At 31.5% G+C, this 25,456-nt stretch overlaps 12 protein-coding genes across 12 annotated transcripts; 5 read left to right on the top strand and 7 right to left on the bottom strand. All coding sequences in view use genetic code 12, as the record gives it.

Annotated features, from left to right (window-relative positions):
* Positions 1–356: 356 nt before the first annotated feature.
* GNA1 (glucosamine 6-phosphate N-acetyltransferase) lies at positions 357–806 on the top strand (the record flags this gene model as incomplete). Its single annotated transcript, XM_715868.1, has 1 exon — positions 357–806. One exon carries the CDS (start codon positions 357–359, stop codon positions 804–806), a length of 450 nt encoding a protein of 149 aa, XP_720961.1.
* A 149-nt stretch (positions 807–955) lies between these two features.
* On the bottom strand, positions 956–1,408 carry CAALFM_C203880CA (mRNA splicing protein; the record flags this gene model as incomplete). Its single annotated transcript, XM_019475219.1, has 4 exons — positions 956–973; positions 1,046–1,078; positions 1,163–1,309; positions 1,382–1,408. 4 exons carry the CDS (start codon positions 1,406–1,408, stop codon positions 956–958), a joined length of 225 nt encoding a protein of 74 aa, XP_019330764.1.
* Positions 1,409–1,640: 232 nt separating this feature from the next.
* On the top strand, positions 1,641–2,753 carry CAALFM_C203890WA (uncharacterized protein; the record flags this gene model as incomplete). The annotated part of the gene is made up of 1 exon (XM_715867.2): positions 1,641–2,753. The coding sequence occupies one exon, from the start codon at positions 1,641–1,643 to the stop codon at positions 2,751–2,753; it is 1,113 nt and encodes a 370-aa protein (XP_720960.2).
* A 56-nt stretch (positions 2,754–2,809) lies between these two features.
* Positions 2,810–5,170, bottom strand: CAALFM_C203900CA (uncharacterized protein; the record flags this gene model as incomplete). Its single annotated transcript, XM_715866.2, has 1 exon — positions 2,810–5,170. The coding sequence occupies one exon, from the start codon at positions 5,168–5,170 to the stop codon at positions 2,810–2,812; it is 2,361 nt and encodes a 786-aa protein (XP_720959.2).
* Positions 5,171–5,601: 431 nt separating this feature from the next.
* CAALFM_C203910CA (alpha-1,2-mannosidase MNL1) lies at positions 5,602–8,130 on the bottom strand (the record flags this gene model as incomplete). The annotated part of the gene is made up of 1 exon (XM_715865.2): positions 5,602–8,130. One exon carries the CDS (start codon positions 8,128–8,130, stop codon positions 5,602–5,604), a length of 2,529 nt encoding a protein of 842 aa, XP_720958.2.
* Positions 8,131–8,628: 498 nt separating this feature from the next.
* Positions 8,629–11,673, bottom strand: GPI13 (mannose-ethanolamine phosphotransferase; the record flags this gene model as incomplete). The annotated part of the gene is made up of 1 exon (XM_715863.2): positions 8,629–11,673. One exon carries the CDS (start codon positions 11,671–11,673, stop codon positions 8,629–8,631), a length of 3,045 nt encoding a protein of 1,014 aa, XP_720956.2.
* A 660-nt stretch (positions 11,674–12,333) lies between these two features.
* CAALFM_C203930CA (uncharacterized protein) lies at positions 12,334–13,851 on the bottom strand (the record flags this gene model as incomplete). Its single annotated transcript, XM_715862.2, has 1 exon — positions 12,334–13,851. One exon carries the CDS (start codon positions 13,849–13,851, stop codon positions 12,334–12,336), a length of 1,518 nt encoding a protein of 505 aa, XP_720955.2.
* A 931-nt stretch (positions 13,852–14,782) lies between these two features.
* On the bottom strand, positions 14,783–17,146 carry SCH9 (serine/threonine protein kinase; the record flags this gene model as incomplete). The annotated part of the gene is made up of 1 exon (XM_715860.2): positions 14,783–17,146. One exon carries the CDS (start codon positions 17,144–17,146, stop codon positions 14,783–14,785), a length of 2,364 nt encoding a protein of 787 aa, XP_720953.2.
* A 2,625-nt stretch (positions 17,147–19,771) lies between these two features.
* On the top strand, positions 19,772–20,569 carry CAALFM_C203950WA (mitochondrial 54S ribosomal protein bL28m; the record flags this gene model as incomplete). The annotated part of the gene is made up of 1 exon (XM_715859.2): positions 19,772–20,569. The coding sequence occupies one exon, from the start codon at positions 19,772–19,774 to the stop codon at positions 20,567–20,569; it is 798 nt and encodes a 265-aa protein (XP_720952.1).
* Positions 20,570–20,939: 370 nt separating this feature from the next.
* RPL39 (60S ribosomal protein eL36) lies at positions 20,940–21,664 on the top strand (the record flags this gene model as incomplete). The annotated part of the gene is made up of 2 exons (XM_019475220.1): positions 20,940–20,952; positions 21,378–21,664. 2 exons carry the CDS (start codon positions 20,940–20,942, stop codon positions 21,662–21,664), a joined length of 300 nt encoding a protein of 99 aa, XP_019330765.1.
* Positions 21,665–22,083: 419 nt separating this feature from the next.
* On the top strand, positions 22,084–22,821 carry CAALFM_C203970WA (uncharacterized protein; the record flags this gene model as incomplete). Its single annotated transcript, XM_019475221.1, has 2 exons — positions 22,084–22,681; positions 22,763–22,821. The coding sequence occupies 2 exons, from the start codon at positions 22,084–22,086 to the stop codon at positions 22,819–22,821; spliced, it is 657 nt and encodes a 218-aa protein (XP_019330766.1).
* Positions 22,822–23,345: 524 nt separating this feature from the next.
* MED1 (Med1p) lies at positions 23,346–25,202 on the bottom strand (the record flags this gene model as incomplete). Its single annotated transcript, XM_715857.1, has 1 exon — positions 23,346–25,202. One exon carries the CDS (start codon positions 25,200–25,202, stop codon positions 23,346–23,348), a length of 1,857 nt encoding a protein of 618 aa, XP_720950.1.
* Between the last annotated feature and the right edge of the window lie 254 nt (positions 25,203–25,456).

A 25,456-nucleotide genomic window follows, 5' to 3' on the forward strand; every position in this document is an offset into this window, starting at 1 on the left:
ATGTCGCGTGTTTGTATAGGCCGCTTCTATTTTTATATTCCATGTTTATTASACATTACTTGAAATTCAATCCCAGCTGAAAAAACTCATTAAAAAAAGAAACAACAACATTCTTGTTTCGATTTGATTTGATTTGATTTGATTTGATTTGATTTGATCCAATTCAAAACACATCAACAACTCTAGATATTGTTTGGATTTGATTTCACTTTTACAACAAAGCATCAATTTTTTGTTGATTAGAATTATATATTTAGATTGCCTTTCCTTTCCTTTTCCTGTTTTTTGGGGCTTGTTGAGTTCAATTATTCTACGTCATTTTTTTTTTAAATTATTAATCATTGCCACGTCATATAATGCTGTTACCACAAGGTTATACATTCAGAAAACTAAAACTTACTGATTATGATAATCAATATTTAGAAACTTTAAAAGTTTTGACGACAGTTGGTGAAATTTCCAAAGAAGAATTCACTGAATTGTATAATCATTGGTCTTCATTGCCATCTATTTATCATCCATATGTAATCACCAATGCATCAGGTATAGTGGTAGCCACGGGGATGTTATTTGTGGAGAAAAAATTGATTCATGAATGTGGTAAGGTTGGTCATATTGAAGATATTTCAGTTGCTAAATCTGAACAAGGTAAGAAATTGGGATATTATTTAGTCACTTCATTAACCAAAGTTGCTCAAGAGAATGATTGTTACAAAGTCATTTTAGATTGTTCTCCTGAAAATGTTGGCTTTTATGAAAAATGTGGTTATAAAGATGGTGGTGTTGAAATGGTATGTAGATTCTAGGACATTAGTTCGGGGGATTTTGTCCAATAATACCCATTTAAGAAGTGGAGTGGGAGTGGAAGGGGGGGGGGAATGGAAACATCATACATAATAGATACATATATTAAAATGAATTTGAAATAGATTAAATAATAGATAAATCAGTTAATTTATATACTTTCCAAAGCCTAAAAAAGAAAGGAAACCTGTTAGTATTTGAGTAATGTAAAAAAAAAGTATCATTTTAAATGTTAACATACCTCGATTGATACAATTGAGTTACCCCTAATGACCTTAAAAACAAGAATTTAATGTTAGTACTTGTCTTCAATAAAACTCCCCTCCTCATCCACCCCCCTAAAAAAACAAATACATACTGTTGCTCCAATGTTCATTTTTTCACCTTTTGAATCAACTTCCAACGCATCTGTCAAAGTAATATTCAAAAATATGTCATATCCTCTTAATATACCAATAATTTTCCTTGATCCATTTAGCTGTATTGATAACTTTTTATCCATATACTATTTTTTTTGGTGGTCAACAAGTTAGTAACATTTAATTGTCTGAAAAAAACATCTAAGCTAATCACATACACTTTTCAATTCTGGTTCCGATACCATTTCCAATTGTGTGAATATAAGTTGTGATGATTATAGTAGGGAGTAGTAATAAGAGAAAAGAAGTTGCCTTTTTTGTTCTTCTATCATCGCAGAAAAAATCAATTGAACCAAAAAAAAAAAGGTTTGAAGTCTCTCACTCAAACCAGTCTCATTATTATTTTTTGTTTTGGCGTTTGTTTGTTTTGWTTTGATTTGTTTTTTTAATATCAACTTGTTCTACTCAAACAAAGCCATGTCAAGTTCACCTGGTAATTCCAATTCTGAATTTGAAACACTCTCAGATGTGTTACAGACATCATCTCCAAGTAATCAATCATCAAGACAATTACAAAGTACAGGAGGAGGAACCGCAGCATTAAATTTAGCTGAAGCCAAAATTGTCACGCATGAAGATAAATTAATACAATTACAATCACTCAAAATCCAACTTTCAGAACAACAAGATCAATTGATCAAATCTCGAACATCATCAACTAATGAATTGAATGATTTACGTTTGAGACATCATCAATTAACTCAAGAATTATCCAAAACCAGAAAGGAAACCAATATCAAAAACCTTCTCGATTCCAATACTAGTCAATATATTAAGAATTTGGAAGTTAAAAACTTGAAAAACGACGATTATATCTTGAATAATTTGAATGTGCTACCTTCAACAGATTGGGATTTGCGTTTAACATATATTAAAAGATTTGTACCGTATTTGGAAATTGACAAAATTAGAACTTTTAATGAATGTGATAGTGAAGGTAGTATGATAAGAATTATTGAATTCCAATTAATTTTACCATTAATATTTCAGATCAATTTTAGGTTATTGGTTAATTGTGAAAATGATAGTTTAAAGGGGATTGAAATTGATGATTTATTCAAAATATCAATGATTTCAAATTCATTTTATCAAATGGTAGTTAAAAATTATATCCCGAATAAGAAAATCAGTACGTTAATGTTTGGATTGAATTCTTTTTCTAAACTATTACATAAACGAATGTCAACAATCAATAAACTTGTAAAGAGTTTTCAAGAGAATCTATACGATGCGGGAAAGTACCAAGATTTGTTGGATACTTCAGATAATAAGAAATTGTTTGCCATTTTACAAACCCTTGATCAAATAGAACTAATATTCACGAAAAATGAAAGACAATTCAAAATTGTTTTAAATTGGGAAATTATAATTGGTGATCCACTCACTGGTACATGTAATTCTCGAATACAATTGTATATGATTGATATTCTTGATAATACTACCAAAAATCTCAGTCAAGTATTTGAAAATCTACTATTACAATATGACATTTCCACATCATTAACGACAATCATCAAGACTATATTTTGAAAAAAAAAAAAATACATACATAAACTTTTAAAAATTCTTCTTCTTCTTCTTCTTCATTACATATGAACAGTCTCATTATCAAGATCAATCAGTATTCTGTTAACTTGAGTTAAAGAAGCATTCTTTCTTAATCTTAATATAAACCAATCATTGACAAAGCTAATCAAATGTAGAATAAAACTTTGTTTCTCGTTGGCCTTGTCATAATCTCTCAGTGGTACATAATCGAAATAAACTTCATTTTCTTCTTCTTCAAATCTACCAGTAGTATTTCCTCCATTCGCAACCACTCCATTCTTATCAGAACCATTGGTTCCTTCAGCTCCAGTATAATGTGTAGACAACATCTTATCCAAAATCAATGATTTGCCAAATTTTTCATATAAATAACTCTCTACACCATGAACCAAATCATATCTAATATCTTCCCATTCTATACCTACTAATCGATTTCCAATGGATTTTTTATATTTGAAATATCGATATAACCAGTTCCCCAAAATGGTGATTTTCTTGTTGAATGAAGCAGTACTGGCTTTTGAAGAAGTACGAACTTCTTGAACCATTGGCTTAGACAACTCCACTATGTCACGACGATGTCTAACTGATTCAAGCTCATCGGGTGATTGATTCATAATATCAGAACTTTTATATCTTGATGCCAATTCTTTCAAATCTTTTACCGGGAAATGAATACTATCTTCCAGATCAAAATTTAAAATGTCGCCACTTTTGATATCACGATTACGTTTATCATGAAATGTTATAACATTCTTTGACAATGGTGAAGGTTTATTAGGATTATTACGTTTCAATTTTTTCTTTAAAGGAACAGATTTTTTCTTTCTATCATCAACCTCTTCTCCTCCACTTGTATCATCATGATCTTCGGCATCTCTTTTCTTCAAATGACCATACCCATGGGATCTTCTAGAATGTTCCTTGTACTGCTCATCATCAGGATTTGCCAAATATTGCATTCTGGCTTTAAACATTTCTTCAGCATAATATCTTTCATAATCAGGATCAATGTCAAATTTTTTCATTTCCGAATCATCCAACCATTGAATCGATGGAATGGAATCAGCCCCAAATGGATTATTATGCAAATCGGTTTCAGTAAAATTTGTTTCTAAAAGTGTATATAATAACCAAAGCAATCGTTTAGCTCGATTTGCTGGATGTATTTTGGTGTTGACAAAGAAATCCAATAAATAACTATTTTTTTGATCAGTTAAAAATGGTACTCCATGAACGGCATTACTTAATAAAAACAATAATTGTATAACATTGGTATTGGGTTTCTTGTTTGGTGGATTTTTTATCATATCATCAAGAAAATTTAAATTATTTTCTTCCCCTTCACATACTGCTTTCAAAATGGATTTCAATCGTGGAGTATCTTGTAATTGTTTAACAGTACCACCTTCACGACAAGTTTGTAATGAAGGAATAGAATGATATGTTCTCAAAGTCGATTTCATTTCCGGAACAAAATTAATTGTCGTATTCATTCTTCCCACATTGACTAAAATACAAACTTTCGCCACCGCTTTGCCCAATTCAACGTCTCTAATTAATTTTTCTTTCAATACTCGAGATGATTTATTTGATTCTGCTAAAGTACGGATGTATAATTCACCAAAGGTAATTTTCAGATTATTGTTACAATTGGCAATGTTTGATTCCGAGAAAGTATTAGTAAAACAAGCAGTTTTATCATCGAATAATTCTTTCAAAAAATCATATTGTATATCTCTACGCCAAAATGCTTCACCATCGGCTCTTTTCAAAGATAATTTAGCATTGGCTATATTATTTTTCTTTTTCTTTTTACTCGGGGAGGATTTGTGTGATTTGCCAGGTGTTGTGGTTGATGAATGTTGTTGTTGTGGTGGTGGAGTTGCAACATAGTCTTCATCATCTCCTACAACTGATGAATTAACATCTGTTTCGTCATAATCATCATCTCCAGTGTCATCATTGTGATCTGGTGGCGAGTTGATTAAACTGGAAATAGAATTCATTTTTTGCAGTGAAGTATGTGTAGATGTAATTGGCGGTATTGCTGACAGTGATGGGGCTTCGTTGGCAGATGACGAAACAAGGTTAGAAATTGACAATGCTCCACCGCCCAGTGTATTAACAGTCGATTTGGGTTCATCTGGTTGTGGTAATATCAAAGAAGGAATAGTTTGTTCTTGGTCAGCAAATTGATTCTGATGTTGATTCACATCTGAGCGTGATGGTTCAATGTTTGGACTTATGAGTTGATTTATTGAAGGTGGAGAAGATCCTGTTACATGTAAATGTGTTGATTTCGAAGGTGGTGGAGATGATTGTTGATGTTGTTGCTGTTGCTGTTGCTGACTAGAAGTGGACGCAGTGTATGTATCATGTATAGGATCGTAACTCATTATTGATTAATATTATTTCCAATATTAAGTATATGAATAGGCAATCACAATTCCACCAAGAAAGATTAAACAGTGTAAAATATATTTTTTTGGGTTCTTCAGTTGGTTTTTCAATTAAGTACTGTAAATTTTTTTTTTATTGCGTTGGTTGTTGAAATTGTTGAAACTTCTTGGTGGAGTGAGTGAGTGAGTGAGTGAGTTGTTCCTTGTATTGTTTGTTGAAAGAGAGAGAAGAAAGAAAGAAAGAAATAAACAGACGCTCATTCTAACTAATTAATCTCTCTCACTCACTCAATGGTTGTTGTTTGTGTTGAATTAACTATTGGTTAATAGAAAATGAAAAAAAGACGGGCTACCAGCTGTGTGCTAATGTTAGTACTCTACGATTGACCTACTTAATGCAAGTTAATTTATATTGTCTATATAATTCTCTATCCATACCAAACAAATAAATTTTCAACTACTTTACCTTGTATAACTACTCTAGCATCTTCAGTTATTCCTATCATCCCGTCTTCTTCATTCGATTGTTCCAGTGGTTCAAATGGTAGCGTCCATAAAGTTACCCCTTCATCAATAACAACACCATTGACTCGTTTAATTCTTAAACCAGAATTTACTAGTCTAATCCTGTAATCGTCGTTATTGTTATTATCGTCTTCATTATTATTACTATCCTGTAATGCAAGAAGCTGTTCTTCAGTAACAACATTATTAAATGTATCTACTTTCCCAGGTACCAATTCTTCCAATACAACGCGTAATCCGTTCAAAGACGGTATCCAAATATCACCCGGTGCCATTAACGATTCATTAGAAAACTTGGTATGATAAATTTCTGAAACTTCAATGTATTCGCATTGTTTGATATCTCCCCAAAACACTTCATAAACTGCTGTAGTTGAAGTACGAGGACAAATCAAGTTGGCTCCATTGAACATAGTAAATTTATTGTAAAATTCTTTTGTTAATTCAATATAACTGCCATCTAAATTAGTTTGACTCAAATATCTTGGTTTTCTAAATGAATTTTCAAATGCATAATCAGCATTAAACAAATAGGGCCATTTATAATAACTTGATTCAAGAAATGAATCAACAGATTTATTCCAAGGATTTAATTGACATGTATCAAATCGACCCGCAAAGGACAGTTTTTTGGCAATATGGGATACATCCTCCGTTATACCTTCAATATCAACCAATTCTGGTTGAGGTAATGTAATATTTCTTATAAACGCTGAATTTGGTATTTTGAGTAAATCTTTATTGGGTTTTAAACTATTTTTATGATAAGGTTTTTCACCCATTATTGCCGATGATATTTCATTTGATGATTGTGTCAAAGAATCACCAATAAGATCGATTTTTTTATTTAACCATAATGGATGTGCTTCAGTGGAGAAAATCCAATTTTTATTTTGCATTATAGTGGAATTGTGTAAGAAAATTTCATCTTTAGTATCAAATAATAAATATAAATATTTCAAAGTTTCACCAACAACAAATGATTCCATTCGATCTTGTCTTTCTGCAGTTCTAACATCTTGTAATCCACTTAATCCACATGGTGCTTTATATCTATCACCTAATAAATTTAATACTCTTTCCCCTATTTGTAAATACATTGGATCTTTAGTGGCACGATATAAATAATAAGTTGATTCAATAAATTCTGGTCTCAACGGGTACCATTCCAAATCAATGGAATCTTCTGCTTTGAATTTTTTCTTATTACGTTTAACTTTCTTATTACCTTGATGATGGTGCTGATGGTTATATATCCATCTTTCTGGAATCAGATCGAAAAAGTCCCATATTTTTAAATAAACCACATGAGTCTTTATGGCGTCTTGTAATTGCCCAGTTAAAACTTGTAATCCTGACCAAAATGCTCCTAACAGATCTATCCAAGGACTGAAAACAACCCCATCATAAATCCCCACATTAGGGAAAATCATCGTACCTTTACCACCTTGAGCCAGATGACTCAATAATGCTCGATATGAAGTTTTGAAAACTGTCCACATATAATCATCATTAAATAAAATTGCCAGTTTAGCAGCATATTCATAAAATGAATCAATACTAGCACCTATTCCGGTAATACTATCTTTCCATTGATTAGCAATAGGATCAATTGTCATAGGTAATAGATTTAATGCCAGTTTCAGTGACCAAAGTTTCCAAAATGATAATTGTGAATAATATTCAAATTGTCGATCTCCAGTTAATCTTGATAATAAAGTGAATTCTAAAACTGGAGTCATTACCCCTGAAGTACATGCATCACGTTGTAATTTGGGTGGGACTTTTTTCAAACCATAAGCTAAATTAATTCTTGGTAATGGGATATTTGTCGTTGATGTTTGATAAGAAGGAATTAATCTTAATCCTAAATCATGAGCCATGTCCAATAAAAACCCATTATATTTGTTTGAAATTTCACGTAATGGTTGATATTTTGTTGATAATGTGATTGGTTTATTGGTAATGTCGGTTAATAATAAATGAGCCGATAATAATCCACCTAAATGACGAATACAAGTTTCAAACACTTGTACCACAGTATCTTGATTGAAAAAATCTTGTTTATTATCCAGAAGATATTTCAAAATATATTCTAATTCATCCCATCGTTCAAATATTATTAATGTATCGATATTATCTAATACCATCAGTGATATATTCCCTCTAGCATCATTTCTAACGGTATTTTCATAGTCATCAAAATCAGGTCCTAAAGGTTCACAACTGATTGGGGTTATTTCATCAAATGGGAAACCATATTTCATATATGATTTCCATGAATGATCAAATAATGCTTGTGTTTCATTTTGTAAATATCGTATATGTTCAGATGTGAATGATGAATTATATGGAGAATATGCATTTATGGGGATTATTTTTAGACTTAGTATTACCAAGAATATGTAATTATGAAATAGCCCCAAAAACATAGATTAGGATTTTGTAAAACTAAAAAGAAAAGGGGAAAGGTGAAAGGAAAGGAATAATGGGAGTTGTAGATAACTGGAACAACACGATAAAATTGGGATCAAGATTCAAATCTAGTCTAATCAAATATGATGATGTGTGTGTGGAGAGCCTGTTTGAGATCGCCACATTATTTTTTTTTCAGTCAAAGTTTTGGTGGCAGTAATGTGCGTGCGTGGTTATGTAATTACACTGTCACAAGACCTTATAAATAGATCCTTACAATTCTACTATTACTATTATTACTATTATTATTATTTTATTATTATTGATTCTAAAATAAACGTATATAAACTTTCTATTACTAAATGTCTTTACTTTCTTTTTTTTTTATAATATAATTGAAACGATTTTTCTATGTTTGAAGGAATAAAAAAGTAATAAAAAAAAACTCCAATTCTTGATGATGTGTTAGACTTGTAATTAAGATCCAGTTTAAACATATAAACGGTAATATTAACTTACTTTCCAAATATTCTATTAATTTGTGTCAAAATTTTTGATGTACCAAACCATAAGGCAACAAATATAAGAAACAAATTCAAACTAATAATCAATAATCCACTCAACATAAATCTGGGAGCAAAAATCTTCCAAACCATTAAATGTCTTCTAAAATGAGCGGCAAATATTAAACTACTTAATCCAGTAAACAAATGATAAGTAATTAAAGTGGTTATATTAGTAATGATTTGTGATAATAAAGTTATTGGTTTGGATGAAGGAACAATTTTCCAAATGGTTATTAAAGGTATAGCTAATGCCGGAATGAAAAATGGTCCAAAAGTATTTAAAAAAATATTCAAATGAGTGAATGGGAAAACAATTGTTTCTGTTGTCATAAATCCTAGTTCCCATTGAATTGATGGAATAGTGGCTTGATGTCCCGTACTGAAAAAATGTTGATATCCTAATAAACCGAAAATAATTGGGGTAATTAAATTCCGTCTTATTGATAAAACATCTAATATTTCTAATAATGATAATATCTGAACAATTAGTAAGCTTATTGATAACGACCCAAGGGGTTTAGTTGTCAACATTATAGCCACAGTAAAGTTTAATACCAACAAAAAGTAAGATGATCCATAAACATTTCCATACCCAAGAATAGTAGCTGTTTTGTTGTTGCTATTGTTGTTATTATTATTAATGCCAGGACTCATATCATCGGATTCTTCAATATCAATTGTATTTGATGCCTCTGACAACTCTAATTTAACACACAAGGGACCTCTTGACCAACTGAAATTGGCTAAAATCAATGAAATAAATAAAACCAATCTAGCAATTGCTAATTTCAATGATTTTATCAATGATAACCCTATAATCAAATTCAATTTATTGAAATATTCACTATTGGAAACATATTCAAATGTCCAATAAACGGCATTCATAAATAACAAAAACTTCACACCCGTACCTATCCATAATGGTGCTGCTGAATGATAAGAATCTGATAACATATAAAATGATTTGATACATGCCGGTAATAAATAAGCAGCAAAATGTAACAATAGTACTGACCACCAACTATTAGTGAAATTTGGTTCACAATATGGTCGTTGTTCTTCACGACATAAATTAACCATTGATACAATACGAGTACAAATAGTGAAAGTAATGGCATGCAGAATGGCCAATATTTTTGCTCTTTCAGGGAGTTTATTATTTATAAAACATGCATAAACACAACAAGCACCAAAAGTTATCAAAAAATACAGAACCATTTTATCTTCCCAAACAACATATGAATTAGATGCAAATATTAAACAATGAAAAGAAACAAATAAAATCCCCATAAGAGACCAACTATTGAAATTATAAAGGAAAAAATCCACTGTTTGATGCCAAATAAACCCCACACTAAATCTATCCATTATAGGAGCCCAAAATCCAATCACCATACCCAAGGCGGCCCCAATAGCCAAACAAATTTTCAAGGTGAAATCTCCTGGTTTTAATACAATATAAATTGAAAAACTTAAAACCAATCCCATTATTGTCATCGCCACCACTGATCCAATAAATTCAAATGACATTGTCAGTACTCGTACAGCAGGTATTGATCTTGCATAAGTTATCATAAATGTCAATGCAAGGAAAAGAATACCAATCCCAATACCAATGAATCTTAAATCAAATCTTGCCCATAATGTTTTACATTGTTCTAAAGATAATGATTGATATTGTTTGGCTTGTTCAATTAATTGCCAATAATGCTTCTTGGATTTCCCACCAAATCTAGAATAGTTGGTTGCGTATGATTGATATTGCTCAATTAATGATCCTGATAAATTAGGTGTATCATCTCTAAATGCCTTTATTTGATTGATTGTCTTTTGTGATGCCACTGATAATTCATCTACATTCCCAAATGCTTCATCAATGGGGAATCCAAGATTATTATAAGGTATAGGTAACCCTAATAACAATGAGATTGTGGGCACTAAATCAATTTGATTAACTGATCGATAATTTTCACCCAATCCGCTAATATTATAAAATGATTGATCTTTTTTCAAAAATTTCTTATTTTTAGCATACATAAATAATGTACTTTCTAATTCATCAGGGGCATCACCTCCATGATTACCCGTTGAATCCATCCCATGATCTCCCATTACGATTAACACGGTTTTATCATCAATATTTTCAATCACTTTGGAAATGACTTGATTCATTTGATTTAATTTATCTTTCATAGAATAGTGTTGGGGACCAAATCGATGTCCAACATGATCCACTCCTAAAAAATGCCCTACTAACAAATCCCATTTTGTACAATTTTCTTTACTGATTAAAGGAAATAAATGTTCAATAACTCCATTATCAACAGTATCTAAATCCCAAACATTTAATGAATCATAAGGGAAGTTAAAATCAGGATGAATATATTCATTAAACAATGCCTTCCATGTATCATCACCCATAAACGCTATGGTTTTATTTATTTTATGTAATTGTAGTAACCAATTATCTTCATCAATGGCATCCCCATTGAAATTTGATCCCGCATCAATAAATGTTGGTAATGACCCTGTGGTTAACCCTTTTAAGCGTTGTAATGTAGTTGTAGGTGGATCAGCAATAAATTTCAATAATATGGCATTATTTTGCGAAGATGATGCTAAATCATATAAAATGGGGAAATTATTATGATAATATTCATTTGACCCCGGTATTGGTATCACAAAATCAAATCTTAGAGCATCAATAACCAATAGTATAGCTTTTTCAAATCTGGGTGTCATACAATCAATTTGTTGTGAACAATTGGAAATATTTGGTAATACGGTACGTGAAAGTAAAAAACCTTCTTTGAAAAATCCAACACCAATAAACTGAGTAATGGCAAGAAATATTAATACAATAATATAACCAATAAATGTATATTTTAATTTTTGTTGTCTTATTATTGTTCTAGTTGGTGGTTGCAATCGTGAATCTTTTGATGCCATTGGAGGTGACGATCGATTGGTTAAAGAATCATCGTCTTGTTGCATTGTTTAATATGTTGTTTTGTTCTTGAGTTTGAAATTTCACACTTTATTTTGGGGGGAGTAAAGGAAGTAAAGATTATGAACACGTTAATGTCTTTATGAAATTAAAAATAAATAGTTGTATAAATCAAAGTAATTATCTATTGATCTTGGATTTGGTATTGGTTGATATGAGAATTAATAATTTATTATTGATTTATCAGACGTTAGAAGTAAGAGAAAAATATTTCTGTTTGTTGTTTGTTTTTTTTTCCTTCTTCTTCTCGTGCCTTTTCCTTTCTTCTGCTTTTTCTGCTTTTTTTATTTTTCGGTTTTTCCGAAGATTATCATTTATCAATTTATTACTTACTATCTTGATTTCAAGAGCTCTTCTTTTTCAACATAGTATATAGTATTAACTTCCTTTTTTTTGGAATCTGAAATCCATACTTCCAATAGTCAATTGACTTACACTTTATAAAACTTAGTTGTTCTGTAGTAACCTGTCAAAAATTGACTTATTTTAGCACCGGATCAATCACAGTTATAAACTATATTATAGAACCTTCAATTGTCTTTTCTGAGTCCAATTATCTATTAATAATACAAGAATACAATATACATATACAGTATATAAATGTATGACAATCCTTTTTGCCTTTTCTTTTCTTTTCTTTTTTTTATTCAGTTTAAAAAATCTTGTTCAAATTCTAATCCATCCATTAATCCATTATCATCATCATCACCACCACCTCCAGTTTCAAAATTATAAAGATCTCCAATATCATCATTAACCATTTCCAGATGATCTAAATCAGCATGTGCATTATCTTCAAATAATTGATTCATATCTAATCCATTAGAATCATTGTTATTGTCATTTTCATCATTATCAATTCTATTGGGGCTAGCAATATTATTATTATCATCATCATTATTTATTATATTATCCCCCTCATCATCGATATTAATATCGTCTTGCTCTATATTATCATTATCACTACCATTGGTACTGTAATTTGGTATACTATTTGACGTGTTATGGTTGATTGAACTTATATTTTCAGAAGGCCCCTGTGAGTTAATGTTATTGGTGTTAATATTGGACGGCGTGTTGGATCTGCTATTACTATTATTATTCTCAATATTGCCATCTGAATCAGATTTATTTATCAATATCTTGTTGTTGTTGTTGATATTAATGGCGTCGGGCTTATTATTCATAGGTACTTCAAAATTATTACCAAATTGATTTATGGCCATCCCATTAATCCCATTAAATTTAGATGTATCTATATTATTAGAAAATTGGAATCCTCCTAAAGCATCATCATCAACACCATTATCAATATTATTAAAATTCCCCATTTCCGAAACTGCTCCATTATTGTTTTGGCTTGGCATATTTCCATTAATATTGTTTTGGCTGGAATTTGTATCACCTCCTATATTAATAAATGAATTAATCAGTTTGGGATTATAGTTCTCAGGTGCTGAATTTACTTCCACCAGTGGATCAATTTTATCAATTGAAATTGAATATTGATAAATGGAAGGTGTTTCCTTATAGTTTTTATTGAATCTTGTTTTATAATCATTTAAAATTTGTTCCAATTCTAATTCTAATGTATTTAGAGATTCTTTATCAGTTACATTTTCTTGTAATTCTGCCAATTTCTTGGTCTTTTCACGATGATATTGAAATCTTTCATCATTTAATAAATATTTACTATAATTGGGATCCAAATTTTTTTCCATTTGTTCTAATTTTGTTATCAATTTCTTTTCAATATATTTCATTGCTGACAAATCTCCAAAATATACATCTTCTGGTTTCAAATTCTCATAATCACCACTAGTATTAGGTTTGGGTATCATTGGATATAAACTTGGAGGAATAATTTTTGAAGTATGAATTAATTTACTCGTCACATTTTCAATATATTCATGATTGGTTATGTATCGGAATAATGCATCATTTCTAAACGAAATCAAATCAGCTTCATCATGTAATTGAACACCAAGAGTTTCTTCTTTGGCAGAATGTTGAGATTGTCCATTGGGTGGAGGGATTCCTCCTCCATTTCCTCCCGGGGCTAATTGACCAGCTGCTGCCGCTCGTTGAGCTTGCATTTGTGCCTGTGCTTGGGCTTGTTGTGCTCGAGCTAGTTCAGCTTGTGCTTGTAATGTCTTTTTATTCATACGACCTCTTGGTCTACCTGGATGAGCCATGGTGGTAAAGTTTGATTATTTTTTTCAATTTAATAATAAATGGGAAAACTGTTAGTTATTGTTTTGTATTATTTATTTATTTATTATTTTTTTTTTCCATTTGGGTTCTTTTTTTTTCTGTTCTTAATGAACACCACCAGAAAATTAGTTTCGTCTTTTTTGGTGAATATTACACGCATATAGTCGTCCTCTTAGATAAGCGATTAGTATTCAAATTTTGACAACCAACCAGCCAACCATTCATATACTTATTAATCATCAACCGTCATTTCTATAACATTGTTTTCTCTTTTGTTGAGTATATTTATTGGATATGTTATTGATGTTTTCTAGGCTTCACGGTGTAAAACTTAATTGCTTTTTAGATTCATCGCAGTTTTTGCTGCACCACAGACATTGGGCAAGAAAGTTATCTACTAACCTCAAGGATCTCATAGAATATATACAACTATCAGCTCATATATTTCTATTTCTATACTAATAAATTACACATATATCAACTTAATCAAAACTAAAAAGAATGGCTTGGAGAAAAAAAAAAACTTGAGCCCAATGTGTGGGGAGAAGGAGGAAACCACAAATGAAAATAATATATATATTGAAACAGTCAAAATCAAAATCAAAATCAAAATAAGATAAAATAAAACAAATCAAATCAAAATAAAGCAAAAAAATAAAACAAAATAAAGTAAGATAAAGTAAGATATGGTGATTTCACAACCAAATTGGGAACTCAATTGAATATGCACAAAATGGAGAAGGAGAAAAAGTAGGAACGGAATTCTATTGAATGGAACAGTTTAGTCTATTGTAAATTAACATGATAAACAAATACTAAATTAAGCTGATAATAAGGAATGAGTAGATTCTAATTATGACACCATCTTCGGCTTGTCTTTTTCTAAAGATCAAATCTTCCATTGACAAATTCATCATCCATATGTTGATCTTCATCAACTTCCATTTCATCTTCTTCTTCAATTTGTTCAGCTAAAACTTCTTCATCTGGAGGTAAATTAGGATCTCCTGGTATAAATGACCCAGGAGGTCTAAATGCATTAGCTCTATATGATCTAGCAAAATGATCATCCATAGTTGAATCGTCAACATATGTAAACCCTTTGAAATTTGCTTGAATTCCTGGTGATAATGGAGTTGTGGCCATTTCCATTTGTCTTTTCAATGCTGAAGTATTTTCTGATGTGAATTCAGTATCAAAATTGGAAATATCAGTTTCTGATACTATATGAGGTTTAAATGGTGGAGGAATATTTTTAGCTCTTAATAAATCCCAATCTATATCGGCAAAAAATGGATGAGCTTTCAATTCTCTAGCATCATCTGTGGCCCCTAATCTATGTTTAGGGTTTCTATTTAATAATCCTTTGACAAAGGATCGACCTTCTGGACTTAATACATCTTTAGGGAACCTCACTTTACCAAAGGCTATGTTTTTATACATTTGTTGAGTGTTTTCTGCATGGAAAGGTGACCAACCACAAGTCATTTCAAATATCAACACTCCTAATGACCAGAAATCAACCATTTTAGTATATCCTTGTTCATCTAATAATACTTCGGGAGCTAAATATTCGGTGGTGCCACAAAATGTGTTAGTGGTGCCATCCATATTTAAATCAGCTTTTGATAATCCAAAATCACATAATGCAATATGACCATTAGCATCTAATAATATATTTTCTGGTTTCAAATCACGATAAACAATGTCATTATCATGTAAATGCTCTAATGCAAGAATCAATTCTGCTGTATAAAATTTTGATCGATCTTCATTAAATCTACCTTCCTTTTGTAAATGGAAAAATAATTCACCACCAGACATAAAATCAGTCACCAAAAATAAATCTGATGGAGTTTGAAAAGAAAATTTCAACCCAACAATAAATGGTGATGACGCTGCTGAAGTACGAACTAAAATATTACGTTCACCAATAGTATGAGCAATTTCCTTTTTCTTAACAATAACTTTTTTCGACAAGATTTTCATAGCATAAACTCTATTAGTGTCTTTTTTACGAACTTGGAAAACTTGGCCAAATGTCCCCTTACCTAATAATCTCAAGAAATGGAAATCATCTGGTCCATATGATCTTTTGATGTTATTATCAAATGAGGTATATTCCCATTTAATTTTAATATGACCTGAAGAAACCGTCTCACCAGTTATTCTCGCACCCAATTGCAACCATTCACTTTCATTTTTATTATTTTTATCAGTGGAAGGAGATATTCTTACATGACCCAAAAATGCATCATCTCGAGCTCCATCATAAACCGAAATGTCCAATTCAGATTTCAGTCCCACAACATCAAATATAGTATCATGATTCCAAATGGGGTTGGAAGAATCATTGGGTAAATTCAAATGAGGAGTAGATAATTGTCTTTGATACATTGAAGGTCTTTGTCCAAATAGATTACCACTATTTTTCATAGGTAATGCCTTTGGTGAAGGTCCATGATTGGAATTGTACATGTTTCTTGGTCCATTATGTCCTTGATTGTTATTGTGACCAAACGATGACACTGGAGATTTCCCATATGAATCAGGAGCATTGGTAACAAATTCTGAACTCTCAAAACTACAGACAACATAAGGCTGAGTGGCAAAAATATCTTTGGCTTCCAATATCGTGACTTTTAATTTGCCTTTAATGGGCGAGTCTCTAGATGCAGGACTGAGTTTGTTGCCTGTTTTATCGATTGTGATGATATTGGCATCTTGGTCTTGTGAGGAACCCCATTGGTTGCCATATGGCTGTTGGATATTTGCTGAGTTTTGATATGGTGCAGAAGATTGTTGTTGTTCTGGTGGTGGTTGTTGTGCTTGCTGTTGCTGTTGTTGCTGTGGGTTGTAAATATTATTCTTGAATGTCTGGTTCAAATATGCTTCAGGGTAATTGTTGGTTGTTGTGCTTGTTGTTCCGTAAACCGATGAATGGTTGGCAACTGCCGTGGTTGGTGCTGCACTCACTAGTGTTTTCGGAAAGAATTTGTTTGTGCCTGACTGTTGTTGTTGTTGTTGTTGTTGTGGAAATTGGTGTGATTGTTCAGACATGTGCGGCGGTTGATAACGATGAGAATGTTGTTGTTGAGATAAATGAGATTGAGGATATTCTTCTGTGTTTGACTTGTGGTGTTGTTCTTGTGATGAATGAGCACTTGGTGGCGGAGTGGGAGATTGTGATGATGATTCCTTTTTATAATTACCAAAACCAAATAATGATTTTGCAAAATCTACCATTAAAGATTGTAAGGGAATGATATTAAAGAATTATGAAGTTGTAAGTGGGTTCTATAAATGAGCTTTGGGTAAATATATTGAACTAATTGTGAAGTCAATTATCTATTACTGAAATGCAAAAATAAAAAAAAAATATATCAAAAATAAAAAAGAAAGAAAAGCCCGTCCTCAATTCCGTTCAATCTTTGATGAAGAAGAAGAATGATGAAGTTGATGATGATGATTAATCCAAACTTCTTTTTTCTGTTTTTCCTTTTTTTTTTTTCTTTTCTTTTTTTTTTCCTTTCCTTTCAAATTTCCCTGTTTTTATCTTTTTCTGTCTTTCTCCGTCGGACACATATTCAAATACACAGACACACTCTTTTAGTAGTTGTTGTTGTTATTTTTGTGCTTACAATGTTTTTTGTCGGTCATTTTTTTAATTTGCGGCATTAAATTATTAGATTTATTGTTTATCATCCACTCATCTTCATGGTCGTCCATCAAGTAATATTACTTATTCTATTGGTTGATTGGTTCTTGTTAAGTGTCATTGCGTTTACCGTTTATTACAACAATCTACGTGTCAATTTATAGACAAAGGTTTCACACAACTTAGTTGTAGACGTAATTGACAAACGTATTTCTATTACTAAGTCAAGGGAAGCATTACACCAACAATTACAACAGTGCCTTTTGCAAAGCCAAATGAATTCTAAACTAATCGTTTAAATCAACTCCAATTGGATCTCAACAACATCTAATAGTGTTACCAATTGACCTATTATATCACAACATCAAAGCAAAACTAATGCTGACGAAAAAACTTGGTATATGCCAGACACTTTTACGCACAGTTAACAGGTAACAAAAAAAAAGCTTCGTGGAAGTAAACAAAGTTAGATCGACACAAAGTAAGTGTAACTTTTCGTGTCTATCTATCAAAAGATGAATACTACGCAAATTATTTCCTTTTTCGCCAAATATTGTTCTCTACGTACTTTCGTTGAATGGTGGCTTCGAGTTATTAGCCCTGCGATCTTTGCAAAACAATATGTTCATATTACGACTAAGCGAAACAATTTCGTGAATTGGATTTGATCAACTCCAATATACCTAGGTTGGATAATGGTATACTCTCTTCAATAGAACTAATGAGAAGACAGACGTTATTATAGCAGCCACACTATAAATTAGTCAATTCATTCTATGAACTACTTTTTGTACTATGCTTTAGTCAGCGCTCATTTGCTGACATTGAAGTAAAACAAGATTTGCCGATTTTTCATCTAAAATTATTCTAAAATCTGTTGTTATTGTGTGTTGTAATTTCAAGAAAGCAAAAAAACAATTTTTAGTCTTAAAAGGGGAACAAAGTCTACAATTAGAAGAACGACAAACAAGAAACAAAGGAGTGGAGAGAGAGGAGGGCAAATGAATAAATCTTCAATTAATCTTTTTTATGTTTTTTCGAACCCTTCGTTCGGGTTTCACTGATCGTGTACTCAGTGGCTTATTGAGAAGATCTTGAGAAGATCTCAGGAAAAAGATTTGATTTGTAGATAACACAATTACTAGATAGACAAAATTCACAGACATGAAATGAAGTTATACATCGACCTTCGACAAATGAAAGTTCTGAATTACACTTTTACCATTTCCGACACACGATATTTACTCGACAAACTGCCACTCTTTTGTTTCCGTTTCCGTTTCCGTTTTGTTTTGTTTTTTCACTTTTTTTGCGATGAATAGATTTTTGTGCTTCCAAAGTTTTTAGCTCGATTGTAATTTGTTTTATGTCTGCAGATATCCTCTTCAGGTTTGTGTAATTGATATTATCCATTGCCTATGAAGTTTTCTTATCATGACGTTATAGCCTAGACCATTTTCAACCAACCGTTTTATTGTAATTATTGATTTTCAGTTGCAGTTAGGGTAAGTTTTTTGAGCAGAACACACTACCACTTGGATTTAGAAGTTTTCATATACCATTACCACAACATATTAGCCACTAGGTTGTGTTATTTTAATAATACATATTTAGCTTTATTGATATTACATAGACAAGCAGTTCTCAAATAAGTGTGGTGGTTTGATGATATCTAGGTTTAGGACAATTTTTATTTAGTATTCGAAGAAATTATCAACTAAAAATTATCGACACTCTACTTTCTTTCCTGTTTTCTCCAAAACCTTATATTTCGAATGGTGACAACCATTAGTATTACTGAACTACTATTCTAGAACTTTTGTAGACCAAAAATATAACTAACACATTATCTATTACTCTATATTATCCCAGATTCTCAGTGTAAGCTAGCAATTGCTATATCTATTCTGCACCAAAGGGTATAAATACCAAGAATCAAGGTTACCCATATCTAACCTCCCTACTTCTTAATCTTTATTTCTCTATCATTTTGCAACCATAATAATCAGCCCTTAGTAAAGAATACTACAATAAATGCTGTCGTGTAAAATAATCAAAAACCATTTTACTCAGTATTACTCGTGTGTAGGCATTTTTTCTCTTACTTCAATTCTACCAATGTTAAATCAACAGAGAGAAGAAGGGAAAGAAAAAAAACTTTCCAACATCTACTATACGAAACACCTACCTACTCTATAACGCAAATTCCCACAATGAACGTGTTTAGAGGATTAATATCTATTCCCCGTATATCGTGTGTGTCACAGATATATTCAGCTAGACAATTATCATCAACATTGCCATTATCAACTAAAAGAACTTATGACAAATTTTATAAAATCACCAAACAATTACAACCAATCGATAAGAATGTTTACGAAATTGGCCAAGAACGTCCAGACAACATAAGTATCCCTAAAGATTTACCTGAATTTCCAAAATATGAGTATGAACCTCGTTTTTTCAAAAGACAAAACCGTGGATTATATGGTGGGTTACAACGTAAACGTTCCAAATCATGTTCTGAATATTTAAATAAAACATTAAGAGCTCATAGACCAAATGCTCAATGGACAAAATTATGGTCAGAAACTTTGAACAGGAGATTACGTTTACGTGTTGCCACCAGAGTATTAAAAACTATATCTAAAGAAGGAGGGTTAGACCAATATTTATTGAAAAGCACCCCAGCCAGAGTTAAAACTATGGGATTAAAAGCGTGGCAATTAAGATACAGAATATTACAAGAAAGGGAACAAAAACAGAGAGGAAATGTCACCCTACTGGATGGTACAACTAAGCCAATCCAATATATCAGCTCCAATGGTTTGAAATTCCATGCCACTAAAGATGCTATGTTATCTGAATTATATGAAGCTGTCCAAAGAGATTCATATTACCCAATTAAACCTTTTCATTTCGAAAGAGACTACAGTTGGTTGTCGTATGAAGAAATTGTTAAGAAATTAGAACAATACAATTGGGATTTTTCCGAATTAGCTACCAAATAAATATCATCAATGTAAATAGTTATAGATTTTACTATACATAACAACATTAATATACTTTTGTACATATTTTGCGAATTAACGAGAAAACCCAAGATTTGTAAAATATTAATCAGTGTGCAAAATTAGGGCTATAGCCCTAATGATGTTTGTTCTGCACGAGAAAAAAGTAGTGTAGTAATGACCAATAATTAGTATGGGAGATGGGTTGAGACAAACATAGTGCGAACACACACATCCTCTTTCCTCTTCACACAATTCCCATACTCTCGCAATACACACAGTAATTTCGTTCAGGGAAAAAAAAGTAAATTTTTTTCAAAAACTTTTCTATAATCAACCATCAGTTAATATTAGATCAAGTATACAAAAAATGGCTAAGTCAGGTATGTGGTAGTCACAGTTTACCACTATAGATATAGACAGTTGTGTTATTGGAATGGAAAAGATATTGTTCAAGAGTATATGGAAGAGTTTATCAGAGGGAATTAAGGGTTAATCAGATGTACAACCATTTTTCAATTTTCAATCAACCAAAAACTACAGTAATTTAATCAACAACTACCAATAAAAAGGAATATTTTTTATTGATAAAATCATTAGTTTTAAAAGTCAAATAGATGTCAGTCGTGAAGGAAAGATTGTTTTCAATTATTGAGGACAGATTATTCAACAACCACAAACTTTACATGTCTTGAAAATAAAAACTATTCTAAACCATCATAACAAGTCTATAAAAGTGGAATTAACATCAATTTTAATTTACAAACGAATATAAAATAATACTAACAAAATTAATTTTTTTGAATAGGAATTGCTGCAGGTGTTAACAAAGGTAGAAAAACTACTGCCAAAGAAGTTGCCCCAAAAATCTCATACAGAAAAGGTGCTTCATCTCAAAGAACCGTTTTCGTTAGATCAATCGTCAAAGAAGTTGCTGGTTTAGCTCCATACGAAAGAAGATTGATTGAATTGATTAGAAATGCTGGTGAAAAGAGAGCTAAGAAATTGGCTAAGAAGAGATTAGGTACTCATAAGAGAGCTTTAAGAAAAGTTGAAGAAATGACTCAAGTTATTGCTGAATCTAGAAGACATTAAACAGATTTGTTCTTCATTTTTTGTGTGAACTTGTACATTAAAATTCATAACTCATTATTAATATATATGTAAAAATATTAAAAAATAAAGAATATCATAGGGGGAAAAACCAGATTAAACATTCAGGAAAAGGATGTATTAGATAATAAATGTAAAATGTTGGTTGTATTATGAACCTACACTACATAAACCATAAACCGTTTAGTCAACTAGTATGCTTGTTAAACTCTCATTGTTTCTTTTTTTTCCGTACTAACTTTGACCAACCAATCCGTTAACGTATATTTTTTTTTGTATGCGGAAAGCGAGCCCAACAAGCGGAGTGTGTCCCACACACACGTCAACAATTTACTATTGCGATTCATCATTTTTAACAAACATTATTCATCTAACAATAACAAGATTACTATTAACCAAACATGATTAGATCAACCATAGCTAAGAGTTTCCATAGATTTCTCACTACCAATACACCACCATCAACAGCACTGCCTCCGCCTTCACATTTCTCCAACCCTAAAGAAATACCCGAGCCATTTGGAACTGGACCAGACGCAAATGCCGTTTACCATCAGCAACATCAACAACAACAACACACAGCACCGGCTCCAAATACCAAGTCAAGCCAAGATGGTTCAATAAAAGAAATAACAGCATTAATAGCAATGTTTGCTCTTGCATATATTGCCATTGACAATTATACTGAACGAATAAGACTTGAAAAACTTCATAATGAAACCAGTGCAATTAATCTAAAGGCATTACAGATCCAACAATTAAATCATCAACGAGAAAAGAAACAAAAAGATTTGACTTTATTACAAGAACGGCGAGAGATTGCTAAACGAGATTTCAAAATGAGTTTACATATAGCCATGTTACGGAAACAATTAATGGATTTAGGAGTTTCACCCATTGAATTAGATTTGGCAATTAAAGAATTTGAAAAAAGTGTTAAATTAGATAATTCAATAAAGAATGTCACTGGTCAATATTTATGGCTAGATGATTCTTCAGGTATGTTAAAGATATAATCTCCCCACTCCCCGAAATGAGTCTAATTTATACTAACATAATATTCCCCTTTTATCATTTTAGATCTTAAACAATACCTTCCGGACCCAATGGAATATGACAAAGCAAGGAAAAATAAATAAATAAATAGATGACTGTGTTGTGCAATAAAAACTGAAGACAAAGAGACTCAAATATTCAAGTAATTTAGTAACCCGCTTATATTATGTGGGAACTTTGGGTTCATTGGGGATCCTATTCGCTGTTGTAGGATTTTATTCGCAACAAATACACGCCCATATTATATACATTTTTTTTTCACCATCATCATCTCGAGTATAAAAATATTTCTTATGAAGAGAAATTTTTTTTTCCTTTTTCGTTTTCCCTTTTTCTTCTTTCCTCTTTATACAATGTCTTTAATTAATTGGCACCCATTAGAGTCACGGATTATATGATATTACTTCTACATATAGTCTTATAATCACAACGAGGGTTATTTTCGTGCTCGGGTACTAGCCATAGATTAAATTGTGTTTTGCCCAACCTTTAAATGCTCGTGTCAGTTTGAATGAATTGGATTGACTATGCGGTTCTAAACATACAGTTTATTTTCTTAAATTTCTAACCTACTTTAGTATATATACACGTATACTTGAGATACTATTTAATTTGAGTATACTGCTTTATATGAACTAATTATATCTTCAGTCAAATTTAAGGCTTTTATAAATTTCGAACTTGGAGTATCATCAGTTTCCATGTCATCACTGTTTTGTAATTTTACTATTTCACCATTTGATATTCTAAACGGGATATACACCTCTTCTGATTTAAACTGTGATTCAAATGCCAATTGCAAATCACCTCGTGAACTAAGATCAATACTCTCCAATTTCAACAGGAAATAGTTGTTTCCATTCACTGGGAGGTGGTCAGTACCTCTTTTACCATTTGTATCAACATCACCACTATTGGTGGTGTCTTCATTTCCCAAAAATGATTCGAGATCTATATCATCCTTGTTTGCTGGTGGTATAGTGGAATAATTTGCGGTTTCAGAAATGGCACTAAGACCAAGAATCTCTTCATCGGTAACATCATCTGGCAATTTCAACGATTCTTTTAATTTGTGTTTGAATTCTTCAGTCAATTCCCTTTCAGTAGTAGGTATTCCCAAAAATCTAGAACTTCTTCTTCTTTTACTATTGAATACAGGCAATTGAGTCAGTTTACTTTTTATCACCGTACGACACAAATTAATCAATACCAAGAAATTTCTCAAAATGGGTATTAATTTTGAAATGTCCACTAACTTGTTGATGTGAAATGATTTCAATGGAACAAATTTTCCTGGAATATCATTTGTCAATTGAAATGAAACTGAATTGGAATCAATATTTAAAACTTGTTCAAAACTCTCTCCTTCATTGATTTTGGCAAACACATTACAACAATTATGATCACCTGTATCTAATGTATAATTATTCCCCAAGGCCAAGGAGAAATATTCAAGTATATAAACTGGAAGATAAACCAGATGGTTCAACTTAAATTGTAATGACCATGCCAAAAACCCATCACCATCTAAAACTAATGGTTTCAATGAATTACTATCAAATTCAAACTTGTATTTACTCATAGATATATCCCATTCCTGTACTTGATTATCGAGTAAATAATCTGTTTGTTTTGATGCTTCAACAATATCCACCTGAATTGTATAGTAATCGCCTACCAACAACCCACTCTGATTCTTGACTATCTCATACTCGTGATTTATAAATCTGTAATCTTGCCAGAAATCCAAAGTAACACCAAGTCTATCCTCATTGTTTATATTGACTTTCCCTATACTACTGGATAATCCATTTTCAATTTCCCAATTACTGGAATTCGATTGCTGTTCAATTTCAAATATAGTATTAAACAACAAGGCAATTGACTCAACATAAATAAACAAATCGGGATTATAGTTTGTGAATTTATCAATTGTTGCCAAACGTTGTAAATTTACAGGAAAATTACCCAATTTTGATGCTTGCAAGTTACGTAGTAAAATTTGTTCCACTTGTGTCTTATTTAAATCGTTAGGTTTATTTAGAAATGAAATAGGATTATTATTACAATTTAATTTGACATGATGGATACCCAATTCGTCAGTGACAATTGATATATGTGACGACGATTGTCCATTTGTTGTATGGTTAGGAGGACCGATTTCTCTATGATTATTTTGTTGTTCAAGACTATCACCAGCATTTACAGATAATGACAAACCAACAATTTTATTATCAGTTTCAAAATCAATATCGAGCAATATAGATGATCCAGCAATGCTTAGTTTCTGGGTTTTCTGTCCGGGCTTTGAATCATCTAAATTAAAACCCAAACTATCAATAAATGTTTCCAACTTTAATTGTTGTGCCAATTTTTGAATTAGTTCAATTGATACTTGAAAATTAGTTGAATAATTATACAATAACTGCAATGACTTGTCTAATGCTGACTTGGTTCCTGGCATTTGTATTGTTAATTTGATTTTGTAACTTGCTGATGGTTGTCGTGTTGATATTTATTCGTGTCAGTGTCTTTAATACTCAATAGTTATAGATTTTCTGTTTTCTGGTCTTTTTTTTTTCAAACAGTGGAAAAGGAAAAATTTTTTTTATTAAAGATTTAGAACAATCACCTCTTCACAGACTTGTTGAAGAACTGAAAAAAGAACACTCATCAAAGTCAAGTCTTGGCTGAATAACTCCCCACCAAAGATATAAC

Source organism: Candida albicans, chromosome 2 (assembly GCF_000182965.3).
Source record: "Candida albicans SC5314 chromosome 2, complete sequence".
Lineage (NCBI taxonomy): Eukaryota > Fungi > Ascomycota > Pichiomycetes > Serinales > Debaryomycetaceae > Candida > Candida albicans.